General features: G+C 38.1%; 1 protein-coding gene across 1 annotated transcript in view; it reads right to left on the bottom strand.

Annotated features, from left to right (window-relative positions):
• The window catches only part of LOC145663657 (dynein axonemal intermediate chain 4-like), a 417097-nt gene that overhangs the window by 96073 nt on the left and 299036 nt on the right, over positions 1-21988 (bottom strand). The window contains exon 15 of the mRNA XM_081729757.1: positions 16717-16890. Coding sequence (XP_081585883.1) covers positions 16717-16890 — 174 coding nt within the window. The remainder of the gene's footprint in view (positions 1-16716; positions 16891-21988) is intronic.

The raw sequence follows: 21988 nt of genomic DNA, 5'->3' as shown, positions 1-21988 counted from the left end.
TTTTGCCTCGTAGGACTTGAATATTTTTACAGCTGCGGCTATGCAACCCGCACGACACTACGAAGAAAATTGTGCTGCACAGTTATTTTTATTTAAATTTTCGATTGGCCGGGTTGCGGAAAAGTTTCCTCGTGTTAGTAGTAGTCTACATAGAAAATTTGAATTTTTTTGGTCATTCCCTTCCTTTGCCTCATGGGACTTGAATATTTTATAGCTGCAGCTATGCAACCCGCACGACAGTACGAAGAAAATTGTGCTGCACAACTATAACCTTTGTTTCTTTTCACACTGAAGCGGTCTGAGGCTGAATATAAAAAACAAAATAAAAGTGAGATGCAATATTGTTCCTATGTGGTTAAAAATTATAATAAATTAGACGAAGAAATTGTATTGATGCTTTCAAAACACATTATGAATATAGGTCATGAAAATTGTTGATAAACCTACCCTTGTATCTCTTAGCTCGTCTTGACGCATACGCTCCGAAATTCCCAGAACCCACCACGATAAGGCAGCTGCAAATCGAGTTCCACCCGCCCACCCACTTGCTTCCGTTGTTTGGCTCATTTGCATTTGCATTTGGAAGTTCATTTTTTGCATTTTTCTTCGAGACTCTAATTTTGCCATAATAAAGCCTTCTCTTCGATCCGCTTCACACACTAATGCTGACACTTCTGTAACTAGTTTTATCATCCTTCCACCGCTTGCGTATGTTACGGAAAACATCTAATTTTTTCAGAAGCTGTAGCTACTATTCTAATATTTTCTTCTATCTGGCTCGAAGAAAAGTCTCTTGTTAATGGTGGCTTGGTGAAGTCCGTTGAGAAACAATCGATCAGCTCATAATATTCACTTGCGTCTATGTTTACTTTCGAAACAAATTCATTAAAAACTTTCGATGTCGATACTTTTTTTTTAAACTTCTACATCCTAAAACTTGGATGTTTTGGTTCCTGTTGGTGATCATTGCCAACAACAAGTTTTCCGGATGGACAAAGTAAGCGCTGCAGCTAATTACAATATACAGAATTCTTCTTAATTCCTCTGGAAGAAAGGATGCAGATCGAGCTAGTAGCTACAAGTGTCGCGTCCGTTGGTGTGTGTGTGAGAGAAGAATTTCGCTTTATTTCAAACCAAACTTGTGTAAATACTTTACTGACAAGCCAACGAAATGCTTCTTCGGGATCTTCGGTGCAAATATATAATCGGAGAATGCAAGAAGCTGTCATCAATTATCGGGACATGACAATTGGTCCAGCCTTTTCCTTCAGAACGTCTGGCGGACACAAACCTTCTGAAACGGCTCGACAAATGTGCAAAAGGTATTGCAGCCCATTACTCAAATCTTTTAACACCATTTTGTCAGATCAGGCCGCTGGACTGTGTATAAAATTACAATATTTTCGACTTATTATAAAACAATGCTTTAAGTATTATTATTATTATAGTCGTACAACGTTGTAGGTAATATATTTTCTATTATAGCACAGCCGATTTCAAAATTACTTGATATCAGATTACTTGTTTAAAATTTTCTTTATAATATAAACAGATCTAAAAGAAATTGTTTACGATATTCGTGAAAAAAGCTGCAATGTAAGGTTGACAACATATTTTTAACGCTTTATATGAAGAACATAAATTGAAACATAAAAATACAATTTTTCGTCTAATTGATTATAATTCTTAACCACATAGGAACTATATCGCATCTCACATTTATCATGCGTTTTATATTCAGCCTCAGAATGCTTCAATGTGAAAAAGAAACAAAGGTTATAGCTGTGCAGCACAATTTTCTTAGTAGTGACGTGCGGGTTGCATAGCTGCAGCTATAAAATATTCAAGTCCCATAAAGCAAAGGAAGGATATGACCAAAAAATCCAAATTTTCTGTGTAGACTACTACTAACACGAGGCAACTTTTCCGCAACCCGGGCAATCGAAATTAAAAAAAAAAAAGTTTTTTTCGGCCCACCCTAATCTGTATCGAAGATTATTCCGTCGAGTTCTGATTCTGGAATATCATCTATAAAGCTACCTTCAGTTGTTTCAGTTCTGTTATCATTTGAGTCAAGGGTGGTGAGAGAAAAGTGTGCAGGATATATAAGAAGGTGTTGTTCGAAGGTAATTCGTCAATTACTTCAACATCGTCACTTGCTTCATCTGTAATTAAGGAGATCGAAGATTCATTGCAGTATAAAGCAAGTCAATCGTTACTGGTATCCAGTCGACGTATTTCAACAAAAAATCTCATATCAGATCGAATACTAACATACGGAAGTATTCCAGTTACAGACACTTCTTGTGGAGAAATCCAGAAGACGCCATACGCTCCCAGAGTGAATATGAAATATTTTGTGACTACTTCCTCGTCGAATTTGAAGCTCTATATAAAATTACCATTACTGTCCTTACTTTGGTATTCGATACACCTCCTATCGCAACTGATGGCATCAAGAACATCATCTATGTAAGAAAAATGTGCTTCGTACTTTGCAATAAATGAACTGCGAAACCAATTCTCCATATTTATTTAAGAGCACTTTCTATATACGTGTTATCGATAATACCTAAATCGCACCACTGAATTCACTTGCTCTTAGCAACGACATCACTAAGCACAAAAGTAGAAACTATAAATAACGTCCCTTTCAGCAGGGAGGCTATATGAGACAGTACCTATTGATTAACGTGAATCCGAACCACATGAGCTCCCACCGGAAATCAAACCTAGGTCTTCCACGCCAAAGACGCGTACGCTATCCGCTTAGCCAAGAAGGAGCTCAACAAGCAGTTGTATTGTAGTTTGGCGTCCCGTTCAGCAGAAGGGCTATGTGAGACGTAGATCTACAGCGTAACATGGAATCCGAATCACATGAGCTCCCGCCGGAACTCGGACACGAGACTCCTGAGTTGAAGACGCGTATGTTAGCCACGTGGGAGCTCTAAGTGAATAAAATATGTATTATTGGGTTATATATATATAGACCTATAATCGGTGCTAGGAACATAGGCCTCAAACGAAAAATTTGAAAGAAACTGTTACTTTACCAGCAAATAGTACTACTACGCTGTAGTTGTGTAATTTTATATGACAAAATGTGAGAACGGTGAGAGCAGTTTACTTTGTCGTTTGTTTTTCAATTTATCTTGTATAATTGGACAGTAGTTGTAGCACATGTAAATTTAGCCTAGAACAAATAATAAAGCATTAAGCCTAGCAACTGGCCTGATCTCGATCCATATACTTTTACTAGATTCGAACGTGTTTTGATTCTTTCTATCAGTCTCCTTGCCACTGGAAAGCTCTGATTGGCTCATTCAGCGACAAGTTCCACTATTGATTTATATATTTGGGAACTGAAGAAAGATGTGATATAAGCGTAATCTTCAACCACATCAGATACGTACTGAACAAATGTTGGGAGGTAAATAAATAAATATCGATTACAGAAATGTGTTCATTAAGCAGATAATTAGTATGCTAATAGCGTTTATATTGTTATTACGCCTGCCTCCCACAACCAGACAGAACATTAAGCCAATGGGAGAGGGAACAAGATTATTTTTGTGAGGTTAACTTGAGTTCACCTTACATTTCTCAATGCTTACGTTTTAACACATATTTACATAAACAAACTAACAAACTAATGAAAGTTTCAGAGGGAACTTAAGATTGTCGAAGGTGCTGAGCTTCCCTGGATACCTCAAAGCAACAACCCTCATCACAGTTCATTCTTTTGCTTCTGTAAAATATGAAGTTACTCATTAGCAACATCCACTGACTACTACTTCGGATTCGGAATGCAAAAATTTAGGGGTGTCTTTCGGTCTACTTCCGTACATAGTGTTGTTGAAGCTAAATATTATAAAATATGATGTGTATTTGAATTAATATTCTGTAACGTAAATAAAAAATGTAGCAAAGTAATTATAAATTGATTTCTCTTGCGGATAAGCATCATCTACAGAAGTTTATAGAATGTTCTTGCAAATGACTCTTAAGCAAATTTTCATTGTGGCTAATATGCATTTAATAGCATGTGTGGCATTAAAAATATAAGTTGTTCATTAATCTCAAATTTCAATACAACTTTTGCAAACAAGACTTATTACTCATTACTATGATTAATATTATCCTTTCTATTTGTTTGTTTTGCAATTTTTTTATTAAATAATCTGATCACACATTTTTTCAGATAGGATTTTAAGATGTTCCTGAGCAAGGAATCAAATCTCTTCTTGCACCTTCGTTGTTTGAGTACAAAGGTTAGTACCTACTTTCGTTGTTCGGTCAATTCACAAGTACTTAATAAAATATGAAATAAGATATATGGTATTTTAACGGGAAAAAATAGTATCCTATTAGTTATACAACCTTTCGTCAAACAAAGTGTTAGAAACAACCAGGAAAACTAACATTGATATAGAAATATTCAGGTCATGTCTTGCCACTGGTTTAATATCCCACTTTTAATGTCCAATCGCCGCCACTGCTTCCACCATTTCGTTAATTCTCAACATCATCGTTTCTTTCAGCTTACACGGCATAACCGTCGGACGTAAAGCTGAAAGGTTTCATTTCATTTTTAAAAGCACTAGCTCCTTAACTTTCGCCACAACGCTTGGATCTGTAGATGTTGAGGGACAATCAGGTTTAAAACAACTACCAGTATTCGTCAGTGTATTGTGTCAGGGATCGGCACACGAGTAGTAAAATATTGTTCATACGGGAAAGCCGGCCTTTTTTTTTTTTTTTTTTTTTTTTGGCTACTTGTGTGCAATAACCGGTATTGCGCTGAGCGTTGCCAACTCACTGACAATGAAATGTGCGTGTAATCGCTGAGTTTCAATGCAGATGGCTGAGTACAGAAATTAACGGGTGGGCGAGTGCTTCTATCTCGCCCCATCTGCCTGATCCTTGTGTCAGACAAACGACCAAGTAAGCAGTACCTATTCCAACATATTAACGTGCTTGTAGGATGACTGATCAAGGAGAATTCAGCAAGAAGAGAAATTTGAAAACCAGATCAGCCAGTCCTTAGGAAGACATTTTTTTTTTTCGGCAGTATGTGCTGATAGAGCATCAAACCATAAGACCGGAAAACTATAACATTGAAAGACATAAATCTGAACAAGCGAGTGAATATGATACACTAGATGACGAAGAACGTTCAAAGCTTTTGAAAGAACTCTTTAAACGCAAGTAAAGAGATATTCAAAATAGTTAACTATAGAATCCGTGAATGTTATTAATATTTATTTTTTTACATACAATTATTAATAATATTAATCCTACTATTATCTGATATTAATTTTAAAACTAAGTTCTAGCACAAAACTCCTTCTTAGGCATAACATATAAGTAATGCTGTAACTTACATATAAAGGACATTTTTGTAAAATGTCTATTATTACGGTTTCCAAAAATAATATGTTTCTTAATGCTTTCAGTTTGTGTCAAATGTTCCTTCAGTTTAATTTGTGAAGCATGCAATGGCACATCACATCATTTCCGAGGAAACTCAGAATAATATATGGTGCTGCTACAGCCTCATCACCTAAACAAAATCAATTTTCTAAGCATAAATGTAACCTAGGCCCAGTAACTGGAGACCCTAGAAGTAATAATAATTCTTATAAGGGTTTTAATTCTAAGGGTCCCAAATTACTATTTTTTTAAAGGACAACTTCATATTATATAGGGTGACCGCCCTTCACGACAAGCTTCAAGTCATAGCGCTGTGCATAGAGCGTTCCGAGTGGTGAATGCGTACGTAATACTAGTTCATTTTCTTTACTTTCGAGCAACCATAAAATTTAAAACTTTTAAAGTTTCAGAAAGTTCTCCATCAGAAATTTTCGAATTTTCTTCTTAATTACAAAATTAAAAGCAGTTTACTGAAGGGTGAACATACATAAGAAACTAAACACTGATGTTAAAAGTAGTGGTGGGCACAAAAACCGGTTTTTCGGTTTCTTAGAAAAACCGAAAGCGGTTTTCTAAAATTTTCAAGAAACCGGTTTCGGTTTTCTCCGAAAGTGGGTTCGGTTTTTCACCGGATCCAGTTTTGGTTTTTTCCAAAATTTGTTCTATTTCTGATCAGAATAGTGTTTCGTTGTTCTTCGGAAACCGAATCCGTTTCCACAGAAATAGTTTTATGTGTTTTCCAAATATTTCCATAGTTTCGGTAAAAACCGAACCGGTCGGTTTTTTGGGTTTAGGTTTTTCTAGAAACCGGTTTTCGGTTTTTATAAAAACCGGGTTTGCCCATCCCTACCTAAAAGCAACCATGCTTATCTCTTTTATTTCATTGTACCTGCACATGAACCAACAACTTTACAACGTGCTGAACTTTACAACACAACAGAAACCCACCACAAACACAGATACACAAACAAGCTAATGAGAATAGAAGGGGATAGCGGGTAGAAAGAAGAGAACGAAATATAATTTCTGAAGTAACATCTCCATAACTATTATAGAAAATCTAACAATGTAAAACAATATGGTTTTGTAGATAATTTATAGACTGTTTCTGGCTCTTCGTGCAGTAATGTTCTTACATATTAAAAGTTATTGCCAATCTATTAACATCTTATTGTGGCTGTTATTTCAAAATCAATTCTCAATCTTGCTCTTACCATTATAGAATGCTATCAAGTGATAACGCTTTTCTAGATCCAGCAAATAAAAATGTAATTGTTTCGTCAATAACCAAAACTTCACTGCTACAACAGTTGAAATTAGTACTATTATAATACGATTGGCAATGCTGCATTGAAAACAAATACATATTAGAGGGTAATAGCTGTGTCATTTCCCCGGAGCGGGCACCAGATGAAAACTGTGCGTTCGAACACATAAAACGAGATTTGCCGATCCCTGTGTTAGAACTGATTACCTCCCAGATGCGTACATTCTCAGATCCGTACATATCAAAATCCTTCCTAGATCCTTAAAATGCCACAGGCGATGATATGACATATTTTGACATTGATAAAAGATTTCCCACTTTCCTACATGTTTAATAACTGACACTGTTTCTGTGCATTTTTAATAAAATTTGAGCAGAGAAGGATCTGGAATTGAAGGTAGTAACAATAGCGCTGGTATTAACGTAAAACTGTCAACTCCTTGCGCTGAATTCAAATTCGACCAATGTATCCCCGTTGGTATGAATACACAGATCACATCAAAGATTACACAAGTCGGCTCTTATAAAGAACCTTCATCGAACTAGTATCTATCTTCTATTATCTTGGCCCATCTGCAGCAGGCCGTTTACCGTTGTTTACCACTACCTGTATATAATTCTTATCAATATATATACACACGATTTACAGTTTATAACATCTTATAAATATATGAAAGTGCAACCAAACATATACTAACATCTTTTGAAACATAAAAAATAACCAAAATGTTTGTCGAGCTGCACATGTACTTTCTTTCTTCTTTTGCCTTGCAAGCTGAGATATTTTCTGTCGTAAGCATGATCATTTGTCTTGGCTTCTAGCTTCAGAAAATGGACTAATTCGACGACATGATCATGTTGCTTGTTTACCAGAGTATTTAATCTATTATTCCAACCCTCTGCGGGATTATTTGTTCTATGGCGTTTTCCATGATAGTTCTACATGCTTACTGGAACTAGAAGTTTCTAGCCACTGGTCAATGAAATAGTCATAGATCTGCTCAAGCTTACGGGATGAGGGGGTATCTTCTTGAATGCACAGTCAACCACTGTCGACCATTTCTAACGGAAGAAAAGATAATGACACACACATTCGAACGTAAAGTCTTATATCATAATTACTTTTGTAGTCTTTAACCAAGCCCAAATCCTGTATCTTACGCCAAAAACACTGCATAAAGTGAAAATTGTATCCACTTATGGAATCTGAAGGGAATATGTTCTAAAATAATTTATTACTACTTCCTCGAAGTCTACCATAACAAATTCAGGATTCCAATTCGGGACTTCTTTCTTTATTAGTAAAAAATTATGCATATGCTCTCTCTTGTACGGGAGAAGCCCAAAAACCACTGAAATAGTGTATAGTGACATTTTCACTTCAGTCAAAACTATATCACCCGTTGTGTCTACATTCGGTCCCGACAGAATTTCTTTCTTTCGTTAATGCATTTCCAACCCCGCACGTTTTCCTTCTTAATCCTATGCAACCTATATTGATATCCATCATATATAGCCGAAAGTTTTCTTTTACTTGTCTCTATAATCTCGAACGAACGATGTCTGTCCATCGATTTTGCGAACGCACAAAACGCTGGAAGTAAAGACAAATGTACTTAGATTCCTTGTTATTGTAATAATAATAATAATAATAATAATAATAATAATAATAATAATAATAATAATAATAATAATAATAATAATAATAATGACGAAATTACTCTTCCATAATCTGGTAAAGCTGTTATGCTCTTCGGGTCCAGGAACAATTCTACAATTTTTCCAGCTGTTAGGCTTTTGGGGAGGAGACCCAAAAATACACGCGTTTATTAAAATATAGTTCAAATCCTTACCATCTACCTGAATCCAAGCTGTGGTATTTTTTTCCTGCTTTCTTCTAACTGTTGCGCGAACGGTTGTGTGAGCTGAATGCTGAGGACGCTATATACAGGGAACAACATAAGTATTGGAACCTAAACATGTTTACTAGTTCTATCATTTCTATAGTTACGCAAAGAAAGGAGACATTACAACAGATACAAAATAAAGTTCTTCTACTAAACATGTAAACTCATGAAAAGCAACTGATACTTATTTCCACTACCAGCAACGGCGCCGACTTTCCAAAATTTATGTCGTTGCATATATCAATGGCGGGATGTGTTAGCCTATATGTTTTCAGGGAAGTCTTGATATTCGATTGATTTACTTTTAGTTAAGATCTTTTATGAACACCATCATAAAGAGCTGTACTGTGATAAAGTAAAATATACCGGAACTATAAGGATAAGTTGAGGCTGCCGTAGCTCAGTCGGTAACGCGGCTGACTTAAACGCAAGAGAAACGGGTTCATACCCGGGTCCAAACTAAAAATCCTGTGGGTGCACCGCACTCACAAAATTACACTGGTCGGCATGAAAATCCTCCCACGAGGGTGAAAGAGTGTACCGGATAGATTTCGAGACGCTGATTACGGATATCTCACCGAGAAAGTTCCAGCACGTAAGTTTTTTTTGGCGGGGTGCTGATTCCATAATTGACAGCAAAATCATATTTTTCGTATTTAATATGTGTTATCCGTGTTTGGAGTGCATAATTAAGAATTTTTGTCTTAATCCAAGAACTGTTACTAGGCTATTGTCGTTCCATACTGCATACACTAAAATCTAGGCGTTATTGACGGAGAAAGCTTCGTAATCAACTTGCGATCATTCGTCGGCTCCCTTTTGTCTAGACGACAGACAGATTGTTGAAAAATAGGAGCCAAACCCGTTGTCGCGTGAAACAAATATTTCAGTTTCGAGTTGATCTTCGTGTTAGAAGATGGCGTTACGCCGTATCTATGTATACCGTAGGTGAAAAATATTTCTGCGTGAAATATTGACGTTTGTATTAAACGAACATGCCGAGAACTTGCAACAATTCGACAGATTCATTCTGCTACATATATGGGGAAGTGATTTTCAAGGGACAAAGTAGGCCATTGTCACCGTTCCTGAAGACAGCCCACCATCTGCACTTCGGGTGTAAAATCGGCGACCAGGATCGCATTTGGGCTCCGAAACAAAGTTGTAACTCGTGTGCGCGTACTCTCACAGGATGGTTGAAAGATACACATAAATCGATGCCGTTCGCCGTACCTATGGTTTGGCGCGAGCCACGTGATCATGTTTCAGACTGTTACTTCTGCCTGACTAATATAAAATGTTTTTCAAAAAACATGAAGCAAAAATACAGCATCCTAACTTGGATTCCGCGAGGAGACCTGTGAAACATGATGTTTGTCTGCCTGTACCATCAGACTCATACACCCTGTGCAGCGTTTCATCCGATGAAGAACCTGCTGCTTGTGAGAATGTTGCACAATCTTCGAGTACACAATCAGATCCCAATTACGCTCCAGTGCCTGACACTAAGGAACCACATATGATAAGTCAGGAAAAGCTGAATGATCTGATCAGAGACTTAAACCTTCCCAAGTCTAAGGCTCTGTTGCTTGCATCACGACTTCAACAATGGAATCTACTAACCCAAGATGTGAATATATCGATGTATAGAAAGAAAGGTGAGCCTAGTTCCTAATTTTACAAAGGATGGTAATTTGGTGTATTGTAGTGATATTCCATTGCTTATGGGACAACTGAAGTTGAACTACAACACTGGAGATTGGAGGCTATTCGTAGATTCCTCTAGGATAAGTCTCAAGCAGTGTTACTACACAATGGCAATGAAAAGCCAGCCATCCCTATTGCTCATGCTGTACATATGAAAGAAACATACTTGAACAAGCGAAACCTACTGCAGAAAATAAAGTACGAACGGTTCCAGTGGTCTGTATGCGCTGACCTTAAGGTTATTGCCATCCTCACCGGTTTACAAGGAGGTTACACAAAGACTTGCTACTTCTTTTGTCATTGGGATAGTCAAACCAAAGATCAGTACACCATCACAAAATGGCCACCAAGGAAGCAGCTGGTCCCAGGGGAGATGAACGTGGCCATGAACCGTGATGGTGAAGCATTTAATAATCTCAGAAAACTATTCCCAAGACTCAGCGAAGCCAAGGTGAAAGAAGGTGGTTTTACGGGACCTCAAATCAGAGACGTTTTTAAGGATACTACATTTTCTTCTAAGCTTAATGAAGTGGAAAGTGAGGCTTGGGAGGCCTTCCGAGAAGTGTGCAGTAACTTTCTAGGGAATCATAAGTCACCTGATTACAAAGACATTGTGGGTAGGTTAATTACTTCATTCCGTAACATGGGATGTAATATGTCCCTAAAGTTACACTTCCTACATTGCCACCTGGACTTCTTCCCTGAAATGTACAGCTTGGGGGAGGTCTCTGACGAACACGGGAAAAGGTTTCACCAGCAAATGGCTACCATGGAGAGACGCTACTGTGGTAAATGGAGTGTGAATACGTTGGCAGACTTCTGTTGGAATGTGACGCGCGAGACACCCTGTAGTAATTACAAGAGGAGTACGAAAACCAAGTGACACGTAAGTGTTAAACTTTAACTTTTTATCCAATTTTATCTGCATAATTTATATTGATATTTAAATTATAACATGCAAATTATTATGGGTGGAGAATAGCATCTTTGGGCGAATATTGAAACACCCACCTCCTCCCTGAAAACTGGTACGTCCTGCAGAAAAACGGGTTACGGATTCGAACTCAGGAGCTCGAAACCTATAGGAATCACCTATTTTCGTTCGTGGGAGCGAAAGAAAGTTTCATTTTGCCGAACAGTGTTATTTCTGTGGGTGCAGGATCCCAGGAGCACCCACGTAGTCGGCGCGCATGACTACAAAAAAGAACGAAAATAGTTTGTTTACATCTGACCATAAGTATTCGAACAAAGAACAGCTAGTATTTAGTTGTCATCACCTTTCTGTGAATTATTGCCCAAGTATTTTGGACATTAACTGTATATATTTTTTGGTGACTGCACAGTCCATATTTCTCCACTCTGAATAAGTTTAAATATGCCGATTGGGGCGGTGTCTTCAAAGTATGGAAGTGTTATCACGATCCAAAGCCATAACTGTCGTATTTCCGCAGTATGCTTTGAAGTTATAATTTTCCAATCCCAGCCTCTTTGCACTCTTCTTAAGATTGTCTTAAAGAATCCTCTTGTATTCAAACTTGTCCATGATCGTATCTAGGAACACCAGTTCGAAACGTTTGACTAATAGAGTGGAGCGTTTTCCCACTTTTGTTGGAAATTTGATGACGGCTAGTGCAGAAAAGGTGCCATTAGTGCACCGACCTTACTGATTTTTTTAAAATTCTTTTTTGGACAACCCCTTACCCTACCCCAACAGACTTAGTTTTTTAAGTGTTTGGTTAGGCAACACGCACAACACCAATGACAGAAAAGTTACTTGTGGTCGTTTTTAGTTACCTGATGGGTATAATACAATTATTTTATTAAAAGAAACTTGTATCAATGCCAGTAAATGCTTTTAAAATGTTTATGAGTCAAAGTACAGCCATATTAGCTCAGTTGTTGGAATTAATGTCCACATTTTGTTTCGAATGCCATGTTAACGATGATTATAGGCATAGCTCTTGATATAACACTATTTGTTTTCGACAACTCTTCGCTTGTTATATAGACTGACAGCAAATGCCATCTAGCGGCAGGCTACACAACTTCGTGGTTACTTACTTTGGCCACGCTCTTCGAGCGTCGTCACAACGTCCAGCTCTATCCAGAAGATTCGCGCACCTCCCGCTCGCCTCGTTGCCTCCAGAACCTACGCCAACGTTTCTAGAATATTCTCGCTCGAAGTTCGGCGGTGGTATAAATATTGCGGTTTATTGCAGGCCAGTTTATTGCAGCTTAAGCTTTAACGGTTTTAGTTCACTAGTGTTTCTGTTAAGACAGAGAGTTTGTGCATTGTACCTAAAGTTACAGTCTTTTTAGTGCGATACGATTCAAAGACATTTTTTATAGTTTCGTTTCCCAATTCGGAAGCAATGGAAAGCAAGATGAAGGAAAACCCTCATAGCAGACCAACGCGGGAAAGTGTGAAACGAGGCTTATTTGGCACTCCATGTGAAATGAGTGAAGCGCAGTTACCCACGTACGCTGACGTTATGCGACATTATCATTGGTTTCAAAGTGGTTTAAGTGATGATGAAAGTGTAACTAAATTACCAGTGACTGACATTTGCAAACTAAATGGACAAAGAGTTGTACATATTTGGCGTAAATTCCTGTGGTTTCAGAAAAGAGAGTTTTTGACATGCTGAAAACATTTTATAATAAGTGTCGCACTAAGGGAAAACATTTGAGTCTATAAGGACAAGGAGCAACACTTGGTGCAGATTTTGTTGCACACGCGGAAAAGTCTCTTTTTGATATTGCGTCTTGCAAATGTAAAACCGCCGAAGATTGCAACTGTGAGAAGACACACAAGATTCCAAAACGAGAATTCAAGTTTCTTTTGGACCAGAGAACATCAGGGAAAATGAGCATTGGTAACATTGAAGTCCGAACAAGCAAATCTTTGTCAAAGATGTTTTCCCGTAAAGTCAGCGGATTTAAGGGGCAGACAACCAAGAAAGACTCTGGAAGTGTTGAAGTATGTCCATCAACTAGTGGGTATTAGGCATAGGTACAGGCACTGGCGTCGTCAGAGGAATCCAGCAAAGCTGTTGAATCGGGAAGCACGTCGGGATCTGACTTCCAGGGGCGATCAAGAAGGAAACATAGCCTAAAGCGCATTTGTCTTCAAAATACAGCGGAGGCAGCGTTTAGAACTGGACCTTCAGACAGACAGGTTCCTTTGATCGCTTCTGCCGTACTTCACGACGCGAGACTCATAACGCCAGGGGACAAAAATCTTGTTGCTGACAGATCTAAGGTACGAAGAGGAAAAGATAAATTGGGTGAGAAGATCCAGAAAGAAAAGGGTCACGTAGGCCGGGCGATTACAAGTATCTACTTCGACGGAAAAAATGATGCAACTCTTGTGTAATAAAGCATTAACGGCCAACTACGAAGACGAGAGCTTACAGAAAAGCATATCACAGTTTTATCGGAGCCCGGTTCAGAATACTTGAGTCATTCCATACCTAAGTCAGGCACTGGCAAGGATATTGCCGACTCTATATTGAGCTTTTAGAGAAGAACCAGTACGACGTGTCAAGTCTTGAGGCAGTCGGCAGCGATGGTGAAGCCACGAACACAGGATGAGATAACGGCGTGATAAGTCAGATACAAAGATTTCGAGGAAAGGAACTGCAGCATCTCATTTGCTTTCTTCATACCAACGAGTTGCCATTTCGACACTTGGTTACCGAATTGGATGGTGGGACGACCGGACGACGCTTTTTCCGGCCCCATCGCAAAGAAATTAAAGGATTGTTAAAGGTTCACCGATCGTCTCCTTTACACCCATTCCAGTTAAATGAGTGTCTGAAATGGAAAAACCAGATGGTTTAACCAGCGACCAGAATTATCTCTTTGAAATCTGTAAGGCTGTTGCTACAGGAATGTGTACTTCCGATCTAGCAAACAGAAAACCAGGACCATTACCACATTCACGATGGCTTACATTGGTCTGTAGGATGCTTCGCCACTATATCAGTACTGATAAACCCAGTTCAAGTTTGTGTCTACTTTGCCAGAACGTTGTTAAAGTATACGCTTCAGTCTGGTTTTCAATACGGCGAAATCCTTCGTTCGAAATGGGCGCTATGCATCTGTTTAGCATAGTTAAGCTATCACGTTTTCTGCCAAAAAAATCTACAACACATAGTTCATTCTGTTCTACAAACAAACGGATACTACGCTCATCATGAAAACCTGCTAATAGCGATGACAGCAGATGAAAATCCACATATTCGAACGTTAAGCTGGAGAAGGATAAAAAAGTACCGCAGCCAGAAGACTCCGAGATCAAGCCGCCCACGTGACTTCATTGTTCCAAAATTAAACTTTACAGCTGAAAATTACTACGACATGATTAATTGGCCTAAATGTCTAACAGAGCCGCCAATCACACGAAACATAACGAATCAGCAGCTTGAAGAAAACATCTGAACTTCAGCTACTCTAATAACAACATTCCCTTGCCATAGTCGATCTTTGGAACGCACAGTGAAGCTGGTGTCCGAGGCAGCGTTGAAAAAGTGCGGCCAGAACGCAAGAGATATCTACGTTAGAGCCAAACTGAAGTCTAGAACAAGAATGCCCCGCTTCGAGACCAAGAAGAACTACGTGACCTAAAGTCAAATGTCAACGTATGCCTACTGGCTAGGTGGGTGGGCGTAACTCGATGTGCAACCACTTGCCTGTGGTGAGTTCTGGGTAATTTTGCGTACAGAGCAAAATAAGCGAAGAGTTGCACAAAGAAAATCGTGTTATGTCAAGGGCTATGCCTATAATCATCGTTAACGTGACATCACAAACAAAATCTGAACATTAATTCAAACAACTGAGCTAATATAGCTGTACTTTGACTCATAAACATTTTAAAACTATTTACTGGCATTGCTACAAGTTTCTTTTAATAAAATAATTGTATTATAGCCATCAGGTAACTAAAAACGACCACAAGTAGCTTTTCTGTCATTGGTGTTGTGCATGTTACCTAGCCAAACACTTAAAAAACTAAGTCCGTTGGGGCAGGGTAAGGGATTGTCCAAAAATATTTTTAAAAATCAGTAAGGTCGATGCCACTAATGGCACCTTTTCCGCACTAGCTGTCATCGAATTTCTAACAAAAGTGCAAAACGCTCCACCTATTGATTAAGTCATACAGCCCCACATCATCACACTGCTGCCTTCATGTTTTACTGCAGCTACCATGTTCTTAGGTTCCCATTCTGTATTTGGTAATCTTCGCCCTGTAACAGATCCATCATTTTTATATAAGTACAATTTCCTTTCGTTCGAGAGAGAAAGTGATCCCAGAATTCTGTTGGTTTCCCCACATACTGGTTAGCAAATTATAAATGCTTTTACTGATTCAAACGATTGACATATTGTTTCCTCCTAGAAACACAGGCATTGTAACCAGCACTATGTAACACCCGTTCAACTGTTTTTGTGTGCATCACAGTGCCAGAATACTGTTCAAGGCTTCCTCTAATATCAGATGCCGTCAGTTGATTTCTGCTTCACTTTTTTTAAATTATTTATTTCCTATTTCTCCTCCAAATCTCGGTTTATTCACAACACTATTAATCTATTTGAAGCGTTGAATGATGGAGAACACCATGGTTTTGTTTCTGTTGACTGCATTGGCGATTTCGGAGAGGAATTTGTGTTGTTTGTACAGATTAATTACATTTCTCTCTTCCACCGTTATTTCCATATCTTTACGACCCATTACAGTTATGAACGCTTATGAGTATACAACAACTGCGAGCTTTTGTTGCTGTGTGGTGTGGCCATAAAGCATGCATCCAATCATGTATCCTACTCGTTTGGCTCCGTTCCGAAACTTACGTCGTCCTATAAGTGGGACCGTAGGATAAATACCGTCTGGATTTTGTGCTAAATACATACATTACAATATTTAAATACAATTTCGGAGATATACAACGGTAACGTTTATATGTTTACAAATACAACTCTACTGAATAAATATTACGTAATTTATAATACATAAAATGTAAAGTATTATACTATTCGAATACCTCCCGGTCTCTATATGTAAGTTCAACCGCTGGCCTGCTAGGCAGTCTGCAAAATGAAACTATTCTAGGCCTTTTATTGGTTGCTACTCGAAACAAAATCCTTAGATTCCATATCCCCCTCTGCTCAAAAATTTACACAAACAGTGCCAGCTATTGAACTTGTACGGAAATGGGAATTCATATCTCGCTTTCAAATCATTACATTTCATTACATCTGGCACTTTTACGGAACTGGGCAAGATTTTGATGACAAGTACGGAAGTGGGAATGTACGCAAGTGGGAGAACACCGTTAGAATTTATACTTATGTCTGTAAACTTAAATAAGAAAAGAAATATGTTAAAATGTTTTAACATACCGCTCCATTTGTTGTGAATTCAATACAGGATAATTGTGTATTTTCAGGTGAGTAGGTAACTGACATTGGAACATAGGTTTTCATTCGAATATCCCATATATTTATTTGATCATCTGTGATGCTCGCAATTATATTTGAATGTGAAGGTGACCATACAGCTGCTTGCACTGGTGTCTGAAAATATATAATACTTTTATTTTTTATTTATGCTTAATTTGAACATACAGTTTGGCTTCAGCTGAAGAGTACATTATGAAAAATTAAAACATATTAGTGATAGTAGCTTCTACAAAAAAGTGAGGGAGTTATAATGAATTATCTAAATCTTTCAATATTTACACTGGCTTTCGTTACTATAAGTTACGAAATTCTGGTTCCTAACTACGAACATGCTTATTATTGTATTTATTGTCATTACTATGCTATACATATCACGAGTTATACTTACATCCTCTTGTAACTTAATACGCCTTATATCTTAATTTCACTTAAGAATGTCCAGTGCGTTTAGTAAGCTCCTGGACTATCACGAAATAATATACTTAACGAAACCAGAAAAATTAATTACCACTTTAGTTTGATAAAAACATATCTTCCCTTCCTGCAGCACTCACTCCCAGATCCGATCATAGAGATTCTGGAACAGCCAAGTAAAACCCACTGGAATGTTGTTCAGCACCACTGCTACATTCGCCTGAATTGATGGCACATTTTGAAAATGCTCCTCCAGGGGAAGATCCAGTAATTTCTTCAGAGGGGAGATGTAGTTATGAGAATAGAGATTTTTCATTGTTTTGTTTTCTAGACGTTTGGAAATTTACAGACATTCCTTGACGTCTTTCTGAGCTGGTAGCACGAATCAGTGACGGTAGATGGGGTTGGAGCTGAGTAGCAGTTGATTCAATATAGAGCACCACTATGCAGTTGCACCAAGGAGGAACAGCGTGGAATTATTCGATTTTTATGAAGTTAAGGTGTAAAACCAGTTGATATTCATCGAAGAACAAGACGAAGTGTAGAAGCGCCTGTCTGTCACAGCAGCAAGTACCTAGGTATACGAGTGATGAAAGAAATTCACAGAAGGTACTACTTCGTTGATTGATGCTCCTGGCCCGGTTCAGGCTCATCGAGTTGTGACAGAGGAGCCCATAGCCACAGTAGGTCGGCTTATTCAGGAAAACTGGCGTGTCAACCTGCTTGAAATAGCTTCCTTGCTTAACATGAGCTTCAGTTTAGTATAACACATAGGGCATGAAAAGTGTCCGCCAGGTGGGTTCCTCGACAGCTGACGCAGGAACTAAAAGATCGTCGGATTGACATGTGTCAATCGATTGATCGAGCTGCTGAGACGTTATGAAGAGGTGGGTGAGGGCTTTCTGGCTCATATTGTCACCGGTGATGACAATTGGATGCACCATTTTTAAGCAGAGAAGAAACATACAAGGAAACATTCGTCTTGACCTTAACCAAAGAAGTTTCACATCCAGCCCTCTATAGGGAAAGTTATGTACACTTTATTCTGGAATAAGGATGGTCCTATTCTGGAACAGTGCATTTCCCCACGTACCACAGTGCCTAGTGTCACCTACATCGACCTTCTGAAGTACCTTTGAAGCCTGCAATACACACAAAGCAAAGAAGATTGCTATATGAAGGAGTTTTGCTTCAACATGATGACGCCTGTCTTCATTCTGCTCATCCAAACCATGAAAACCATTTACGACCTACGGTTCATGTGCCTCCCATATCCCCATACTCGCCAGATTTGCCACCATCAGATTTCCACATTTTTGGTCCATTAAAGGAGCATCTTGCAGGGCAGAAGTTCAAGTCTGATGAAGACGTCCAATCGGCGGTGCACGAATGGCTACAACGTAAACCAAAACAACCAAAATAATGTGCAAGCAAACATTCTCCCTGCTGTAAAATAGTGGGGGAAAAATTACTTACGATCTTCATTTGATTCTTTCTCGTATTTGTGTGTGTGTTTGAGCGCGCGCGTGTGTGTGTGTGTGTATGTATGTACGTTGTGGTGGGTTATATTTCGGTAACTACTGGCCGGATCTGAAGCAAATTTGGCGAACAAGTAGACCAGAGTCAAAGAAATAAGGATTACTATGTTTGGTGGCCGGGCTTGCCTTGTATATGCTACTTTTTTTCTTGGTAGCTATAGGCCGCATCTGAACCAAATTTGTTTGGCAAGTAGCCCATCTCCTAAGAAAAAAGATCACTATATTTGCTAACCAAGCTCAGCCAGGGACAGGTTCGACTTATCTCGGCTAGACTTGTATGTGGTATTTTATTTCTCTGTAACTACTGGCCGGATCTGAATGAAATTTGGTGGGTAAGTAGCCCATCGCCTCAGGAATACAAAATTGCTAATATTTGGTGGCCGAGGTCGGTTAAGGATAATATCGGCTCGGCAATAGAGGTTACGTTCCACTGCTTTGCACACATGAAACTTCTGAGTTCGGTTCACCTCGGCTTGTAATAAATCCATTTGTTTTGTCCCTTCTTTTTTGTAATTTATCGTTTATTAACAGACATACCTAGTATCGTTATAGTCTTTAAAAAATTGAATGCACCATTAGAGATGCAAAAAAGCCGTTTTTTTTTTGGAAATTTTGTTTTTTTTCATTTTCATGATTTTTCTATTTGAATAGCTTTCTTATAGTATACTCTAAAGTTAAATAAGAATTCATGACCTAACTACCATATTTCGCTCTGGAATTCACCATCATGATGGATGGAGTACATGTTTTATGAATTAAACATACAGTACGTAGTATTTGAGGGCAATTGTAGAGGATATTTAACTTTATTTTAACTTCTGAGTTATCGACATTCTTTTCTTCTCTATGTCATTTCTTTTTAGTCATCCGTGTTTCATTTCTTCGAGATTAGTAGACCTACTCTAGCTTCTAGCTTATGTTTTTTCAATAGATCTGTCAGAGCGTACGTTTGTCAGTATATCTGTCAGAGCGTACTTCCACATTTTTGTTACACTGTAGCTGTGCAATAATTTAGCAATAATCTTCCGGATACAACCTAGAATACAGTTTTATAGAAATAATCAGTAGCGGATTCAGAAAAGTATTTTGAGAGGTATTTCTCTGCTTAATGTTCGATTTTTCTAAAATTTCCCAATTTTTATTTGGGAGCAGCTTGAAGTTTATGAGTATAGGCATAACTAATATTTCATTTTGTTTGTATTCAGCAATAATCTTCCGGATACAACCTTGAAGACCATTTTATACTGATAATCAGTGGCGGATTTAGAAAAGTATTTTGGGAGAGTTTTTCATTAATGTTTAGTTTTTTTTTCTAAAAATACCTAATTTTTATTTGAGGAGAGCTTGAAATTTATGAGTAAAGGCATAACAAATATTTCGATTGTTTTAGAAATTCCGTATTTTCGGGGTACAGGCTTCAACCTGTAAGACATCCCCACCCTAACCCCCCTCGCAAATCCGTCCCTGCTGGTAATTAGTAATAACAACGATTTAAAATGATAAAGGAAGTCGGCCAGGATTCACAGCACACCCACTATTTCTACATTCACAGATGGAATTAAGAAAAACTTGTCAAAATGCTCGAATTCGGGGTTGAATCCCGGATTCACCGATAGAAGTGCAAAACCTAACCAATCACTCATGGTTGTTGTGCAGTTGTGCTTAACTTAAATATATTCTCTCTCTCTATTGCTTATGGAATCCGAAGGTTCACTTCAATGCCGCGTTCACAAAAGCTCTCCACTGACTTCTATTCTTAGCCAACTGGATCCAGTTCTTACTTTGTATTCCTATTTCTGCGAGATCCATCTTAATATTATCCTCCCATCTGCTCCTAGGTTTTCCTAATGGACGTTTTCCGATTGGATTTCCACTTAAAACTTTAAAAGCGTTCCCACCTTCTTCCATTCTGGCTGCATGGCCTGCCCACCTGAGCCTCCTAGATTTGATGTCCGTAACGATGTTTAGTAAACCGTATAAACTATGCAGTTCTTCGTTATGAAGTTTCCCCCATTCCCGTTCTTCTTGTGTCCGAATATTCGTCTCAGGATTTTATTTTCAAATACTTTCAGTCTGCGTTCTTCCCTCATCGCAAGCGACCATGTTTCACAACCATACAGAATAACAGGCATGATTATCGTTTTATATAATTTAAGCTTTAAATTCGTCGATAGAATTCGCGCCGACAAAATAATTTTAGCTGAATAATAACACGAATTTCCTGACTTCAGTCGACATTTAACATCTTTGTGGATGTGATTTTGGTTTGGCAATATTGATCCTAGATATTTGAAAGTATCCACTTTGTCGAAAGTATTATTTGATATTTTAACGCATCCACAATTTGCCGTATTACGATCCCGGTGAACTTCCATGTATTTAGTTTTCTCTGCATTTACTTCTAAACCAATGTCGCTGCAAGCGTTTAGTAAGGCCTATGCATTTTTTCTATTGTTCTTCTATTATCCCCTATTAAATTTACATCATCACCGTACGCCATAACCTGGTGAATACCATTCAGCTCTAGGGTCTGGTTGCTATCTTTAATTTTCCTTATAGCGTACTCTGGAAAAATGCTGAATAATAACGGCGATAACGCATCTCCTTGTTTCAGACCATTCTCGACGTTGAAGCTCATGGACAAGAATTTTTCTACTCGTACGTTACTCTGGGATTCATTTAAACACATTTTAATTAATCTAACTAGCTTTTTCGGTATTCCGAATTCTGTAAGAATTGTATATTTCCCTCCGAGTAGTAAACCTTTCTAAAATCAATGAACAGCTGATGCACTGGATAATATATTTCCATTTCTTTTCGAGTATTTATCGAATAGTAAATATCTGGTTGATAGTTGATCGATTTCCCTAAATCCACATTGATAATCTCCAATAATTTCATCTGCGTATGGAATCAGTCTTGTTAATATAATGTTAAGAGAAATGCCTTGCTAATTATTACAATAAGTTTTGTCGCCTTTCTTGTGAATTGAAACAGTGATGGATTCTTTCCACTCTTCTTAAATGTATTCCATAGTTTTTTTTTTTTTATTCCTGTCGTTAAAAATTCAGAAACCTTCAGGACTGGGTAAACCGTGATGGTGGTTATAAGCCTAGGAAACCACATGATCAGATGAACGGTCTATTATGCATATGATCCATGAACAGAAAATTCGGTGCTTGCCCGATTCTAAACAAGCTTAAGGAACAGTCAGTGCATTATAGAATTCGGAATTTTACCGATTTTGTAGATCCGAAGCA

This window comes from Thermobia domestica, chromosome 11 (assembly GCF_964235325.1).
Source record: "Thermobia domestica chromosome 11, izTheDome1.hap1.1, whole genome shotgun sequence".
Taxonomy (NCBI): Eukaryota; Metazoa; Arthropoda; class Insecta; order Zygentoma; family Lepismatidae; genus Thermobia; species Thermobia domestica.
The sequence above is the reverse complement of the archived record's forward strand: the minus strand, read 5'-3'. Positions and strand labels throughout refer to the sequence as shown.